This window comes from Lycium ferocissimum, chromosome 8, assembly GCF_029784015.1.
Source record: "Lycium ferocissimum isolate CSIRO_LF1 chromosome 8, AGI_CSIRO_Lferr_CH_V1, whole genome shotgun sequence".
Classification (NCBI taxonomy): domain Eukaryota; kingdom Viridiplantae; phylum Streptophyta; class Magnoliopsida; order Solanales; family Solanaceae; genus Lycium; species Lycium ferocissimum.
In genome coordinates this window covers 10554535-10561458 of record NC_081349.1, presented here as the reverse complement: position 1 = coordinate 10561458, position 6924 = coordinate 10554535, and the positions used below count along the sequence as shown (strand labels likewise).

General features: G+C 38.3%; 1 protein-coding gene across 1 annotated transcript in view; it reads right to left on the bottom strand.

The window, feature by feature from the left end:
• The window catches only part of LOC132066014 (uncharacterized), an 8585-nt gene extending 3168 nt beyond the window's left edge, over nt 1-5417 (bottom strand). The window contains exon 1 of the mRNA XM_059459420.1: nt 5270-5417. Coding sequence (XP_059315403.1) covers nt 5270-5417 — 148 coding nt within the window. The remainder of the gene's footprint in view (nt 1-5269) is intronic.
• Between the last annotated feature and the right edge of the window lie 1507 nt (nt 5418-6924).

Sequence of the window (6924 nt, the reverse complement as noted above, 5' to 3'; positions counted from 1 at the left end):
CTTTCATTATGATTTATGATTCATTATTTATGATTCTTTATCGCCTTACATACTTCGGTACATTGTTCGTACTGACGTCCTTTGTGGGGGCGCTGTGTTTCATGCCACACAGCCCCATATTGCTTTGCAGGGAAGTTGTACAGGAGTTTCACTATAGGATGTCCCAGGCTATGAGCTGGATTGGTAAACTCCATTCTGTTAGGAGTGATGCCGCGTCGGAGTATTTCCTTATGAATTGAGTCATACATATTATGGGTATGTTAGGGCCCTGTCCCAACTTGGGTTGGATATCATATCTTACGTTAGAGACTTTTGCAGACAGAGTCATGTATGCAGTATGTCAGTCTTGTAAGCGGCTATGTAAGCCGATGTATCATTATGCATTGCTTTACAGATTTCATATGATTACAGATTTTACTTGATTTGAGAAAGACGAAAAGAATGTTTTTGAAAAGCTTTCATTATGCATTTCATTTCATGATTTAGGAGTCCAGTGAGATTATGAGTATAACGAGAACCAGCGGGTTCGTTCAGCTCTAAGTAAGGGTCGGGTGCCCATCATGCCCTATCAGAATTAGGGTGTGACATTATACATACCTGGCCCTACCACGGCTCAGTGTTATCCGTACCCTACTGCAGTGGTGTGCGCGCGATAGGTATCATACCCGGCCATATAAGCTCGGTGTTACATAATAGTCATACATACTTAGGCACGTATACATAAGAGCCTATAAGTATCATCAAAATCATTACCATCATCATTTTCGTTACGTCTATCCTTGGAGGATCAACTATCATATAAGGGATGCAATGGAATCATGAAAGTATCGAGGATCGTGAGCTTTAGTAACTTTAGAGATAGAATCATTTGGAAGACATTATGGAACTCATAAGAGGGTATATAGCAAAGGAACCGTGCCTTAATGAAAGAAGGGTTAGCCTTACATACCTCTTTGTCCTCTTAACTAATTAATGTTCACCGTTGAAGCTTGGACAATCTACATTTAGAAGAATTCATACCATGGTTAAGCCTTAATGACACTCTTAAATTTGAATTAGAATAATTCATGATCTAATGAAAATTGGGCAGCATTTCCTCTATTTCATCAACTTCCACCATATTACAAAACAACTCCCAAACATCCATAATACACCCACAATATCATAATCAAGTAATCACATTCCATTAAGCCTTCATAATTCATCCTTATGTTCAACTTATACCAACAACCTCACACCCATTTTAGCACATTTTCATACGCTGCTTCCTCATTACTATTACTACCTTGCATAACAAGATTGTATCCATATTACACTAAGAATCACGACTCAAGTTAGCTTGCTACTCAAAAACATCATCAAATTACATTTAGACTTCATTCTCTACTTTCTTCTTCTACCCAAGTTTTGCTACAACCAAGCATTCTCAATAACATGAAATAAGCAAGGAAACTAACCTTTTTATCCCATAGGAACAAGCTTTGGAGTAGCTATCAACTTGTGCAAAAACCCTAGCCACAATGCCCAAGTATTTCTTGAAATCTACCAACCCTAGGAAGCCTTCTAACACATGAACACTTGATTCTTGCTATTTGATCTTTGTAATCCCTTGGGTTTGAGTGAAATATGTTGGGAAAAGGGTTTTGGAGCTTTGGAGAGCTTGGAAGAAATGTGGGAAATAAAAAATGAGCAAGGGTCGGCCTTGTATATAAAAAGAAAATCTGACCCGACCCGATTATATGGCCAATTATATGGGTCATATAATTTATACGGTCCGTATAATATCACCAGGTTGCACCCTACTCTGGAACAAATCTACGGACCATTATATGGGCCGTATAATTTATACGGTCCGTACAACTAGGAATTTTTGAATTCCATTCTCGTCGACTCGTTTGACTTCCAGTCCTCGTGGAACCTTCTTGGCACTTATATAACACTTCATTAATCATACAATAGGCCCTATAGCAACCCCTCAAGATATTTCTTAATAAATATTAGCTCAATTATAGCGGAAACCTTCCGAACACGACTTACATTCACTTCCTTCAATAAACTAAACTTCACATATTCCTATGACTCGAAATCTCGTAGTATGCACCTTAAGCTATCTAATACTTCCCTTAATCTCATAAGGATTTCATTATCATCCTAAGCTCACACTAGCCTATCCACAAGGCAACACACCCGGAATTTTTGAGGTGTAACACTATGATTAGGCCCATTGTTATATACTTATCCTAAGCTGTTACACCTCGAAAAACTTTTCGTTGATGCACAGTGAATAGGGTAATGAAGAGAACAAAGTATACGATGTTTTAATAAGTAAGAAAAAGTATTTGATGATTCTAAATGAGATTTTAAAGACATTCGATGTTAGACGAGAAAGTGTCAAGAGAAGGCCATGTATACGATAAGTATCGGAAAGGATTTATAAGTAGCAAGTTGATGACAACTTAATGACATTTTGGGGAAGCGTTATAATGCCCCTTAGATTGTTAATGAAGTGATAAACAAGTGCTAAGAAGGTTCCATAAGGATTGGAGATCAAACGAGACGACAGGATTAACTTTGGTGAAACTATGGGTTTCACGGCCATGTTCCACGACCCATATAATATTCCACGGACCGTGGATGGGTCCGTGGAACTGCCAGCAGAGAAGGTGGCTGGCTGGTCATGAACCACGACCAGTTTCACGGGCAACACTAGGTTCCACGGACCGTGGAACAGTCGTGGAACTCCCTTCTGGCTGAAATGTTCCAAGTTTATAAATGTGATTCTAACTTCATTATTTCATTTCCAACACTTCTCCACTTCTCTCTAAAGTCTCTAGAACCTTACATATATTTCATGAACAAGGATTTAAGGGAAATCAAAGGTTCTTATCATCAAACCAAGTGAATCAAAGTAAGAAAACCCATTAAAGTTCATCAAAAGCAAGGAGTTCAAGTGAAGGAAAAACTAGGGTTTTGATCAAGTGAGGTATATGCAACCAAGGTTCAATCCTACACCATCTAAGGTAAGTTTTATGATGTTTCCATGTTGTTTAAAGTATTTGGAAGTTGAAACACTTGGATTGCAAAAGAATATAAGAAATGGGTCATGAATGTGAAATAGTGTCACTTGTGAGTAAATGTTTGGAATGAGTTATGATTATTGATACATTATGAATGTAATCATGTTAAAACGATGTTGAGAACATGGAATAGACCTTGAGTATGAATGAACGGAATTATGTGATATGACCATGAATTGGAGTGAATGGTGAAGTAAGAGTAATGTAGTTGACTAAAGGCTTTTGTGATGATATTGTGAATGTTATTGTTGATGTTTGGGATTTGATATATGATATGGAGGAAGTCGTATAAATAAAGGAGATGCTGTCCGATTTTCTCTAGATTAAGCCATGTATGCTAAGTTATCCATTCTCTAATATGAGTATGCACTTCAATGAAGGTAGAAACGTGAGCTTTGAAGAAGAGCGTACAAGTGATAGAATAGTTGCACGGAAAGGTATGTAAGGCTAACCCTTCTTTCATAAGGCATGGTTCTTTGGCCAAATGTTTATCCTTTTACGAGTCTACGATATTCTCCAATGATCCTATCTCTAGAAGTTACTAAGCTTATGATGCTCAAATGATACGATTGTACTAAGTTCCTTATACGACGAGTAATTCTCTAAAGATAGAATGTAATGAATGACGATGGTAAAAAGGCTAAAGATAAATATGAGCTTATATGTATGTATGCCCATCTATATGAGGATTATTGTGAACCCCGAGCTATATAAGACCGGGTAGGGAAATATAGTGAATATGTATATATATATATCTATATGACGATGCGCGTGAACACGCAATAGAAATGGAACGTCCGTATGGAAAGTTGGGTACGAACACCCCTGAGCCTTGGTAGGGCCAGGTATGACACTGAGCCTTGGTAGGGCCAGCTCTGTGAAACACCGAACCTACGTGGTCGGGTATGCTATATATATAAAAGCTATGTATATGACATCAATATGAGTATGAATATGCTATGTATATGACATCAATATGAGTACGAATATGTTAAGAATATGTAAATGCCAAGTAAGGGCTATGTATATGCAATGTATATGATATGAGCATGAGTATGAAAGGAAATATGAATACGAATACGAAAATGGATACGAAAGGTAAATGAGTATGGATATGGATGTATGTATACGAATACGTAATAGAAATGAAACGTCCTATGGAAAGCAAGTAAGTGCTATGACAAGATGATGCTATTATCTCCCATCGGGATAAAATGAGCCGAGTTATGGGAATGGGGGGGGGGGGGATATATGCTATTTCATATGTTGACTATTATCTTTCATATTGATATTGATCATGCTTTACATACTCGGTAAAGTCTTTGTGCTTGGGTACGTCCTTTTGTTTGTGAATTTAGAGACGAAGCGTGGGAATATAACCCGCATGATAAGATTCAACTTAGGGGAAACTCTAAGAATTCAAAAACAACAAAAGAAAATAAAAGGAACTTAAAAAATTGGAAAAGAAGAGATAGAAGGATAGATACTAGACCCAAAGGATAGTAAATCTATGGGCAAAATTGGGTATATCAAACCCAATCCTCCCAATTTGATTCAACCCTAAGAACCTAAGTAATTTGAATTCAAGAAAAAGGGACTCAAATGAATTCCACAAATGAGCAACCTAATATGAATTCAATGGAACTTGCAATTCAATGCACAACTAAGAAATTACACTTAGTCAATAATCAACCAAACAAACTATCTAATAACTAAATCTCTCAAAATATAAATTCTCACAATATCCAAGCTAAGTCTTCCAAATGGATGACAAAAACTATTTATACTAATGTCTATTACACCAAAAGGCCCTAAAGTGGCTCTTTTGCAAAAATATCCACATGGGTCTTCAATTGCATCCAAAGCCTCATATCTTGCAATTATGACCTTCAATTGCCATTCTAACCCCATAAATTACAAGTATGACCTCCAATTGCAATATTAGCCCCATAGTTGCATTTTTAACCCTTTTGCGCTTCTAGCCACTTTGCAACTCTTCCAATGCCAACTCCCAAATGTTGTAAATCCGCGAAGTCTTCTCTCAATCTCCTCCAAGGCATCTTTTTCATGAACAAGGCTTGCAACTCTTGAAGTTCTCTTGCTTGACTTCTTGTGAAAGGCCTTGTGCTTGTTGGGTTCATATCATCCTCCCCTTTCTTAGAGAAGATTCGTCCTCGAATCTAAGGGCATACCTACAACACAAGAGGAAAGATCACTCACATTGAAAACATTATGAACATTATACTCACTTGGCAAGTCGATCTTGTAGGCATTGTCATTGATCTTTTCAAGCACTTTGAATGGTCCATCTCCCCTTGGGCTCAATTTTCCTTTTCGCATTTGTGAGAACCTTTCTTTTTAAAAGTGAACCTAAACCCAATCATCGGGTTGGAAGTCCACCTTTTTTCTCCCATGATTTTGTCTCTTGGCTACCTTGGTGTTGACCTTATCAATGCTCTTCTTTACCTTGGCATGGATTTTCATCATTTCGGCCGCCCTTTGCTTTGCATCTAAACTCACAACAACATCACTAGCCAAAGGGGTTAAGGTTAAAAGAATCAAAGGATTAAAGCCATAACATACTTCAAATGGAGTCATGCCAATAGAGGAATGGAGGGACCGATTGTAAGCAAACTCAATCAAAGGTAAACGGTCCTCCCAAGAAGTGGGTTTTCCTCTAATCATACTTCTAAGCATACTCCCTAGAGTCCTATTCACTACTTCGGTTTGACCATCCGTTTGAGGGTGGCAAGAAGTAGAAAACATGAGCTTGGTGCCAAGTGTACCCCAAAGACTCTTCCAAAAGTGACTAAGAAACTTGGAATCCCTATCACTAACAATAGTGCGGGGAACTCCATGTAACTTAAGAACATGATTCACAAATAAGAATGCTACATGAGATGCATCATCACATTTATGGCATGGTATAAAATGAGACATTTTTGAGAACCTATCTACCACAACAAAAATGCTATCATGACCCCTTTTGGTTCTTGGAAGACCCAACACAAAATCCATAGAAATGTCTATCTAAGGACCGTTAGGAGTGGGAAGGGGAGTATACATACCTTGGGGACGAGTTTTAGACTTGGCTTGCTTGCATTCCAAACATTGACCACATAGCTTTTCAACATCATGTCGCATCTTGGGCCAATAGAATTGCTCTCCCAAAATGTCAAGTGTCTTGGCCACTCCAAAATGGCCCATCATTCCACCACTATGTGCTTCCTTGACGAACAACTCTCTCCATGAACTCATTGGGACACAAACTCTACCATCCTTGAATAGGAACCCTCAACAAGTTGGAACCTATCAACCCTCCTCCTTGGGTCAACTCCTCACAAATCGCCTTAAAGTCGGGATCTTGAGAATAGAATCCCTTAAGGCTTTCAAATCCCATCATTCTAGAAGTCATAGTGTTTAGCAAGACATACCTTCTAGATAATGCATCCGCCACCACATTGTCCTTCCCCTTTTTGTAATGGATCACATAAGGGAAAGCTTCAATCAATTCTACTCATTTTGCATGTCTCTTGTTGAGCTTGGATTGGCTCTTCAAATGTTTCAAGGATTCGTGATCCGATCGTATCACAAACTCCTTATGCCACAAATAATGTTGCCAATGGGTCAAGACCCTCAAAAGTGCATACAACTCCTTGTCATAAGTAGAGTAGTTCAATGACGCCCCTTTTAGCTTTTCACTAAAGTAAGCCAATGGCTTGCCTTCTTGCATCAACACTCCACCTATGCCAACCCCGGAAGCATCACACTCAACTTCAAAAGTTTTCTCAAAATTGGGTAATTGCAACAATGGTGACGAACTCAACATTGATTTCAATTCTTGAAA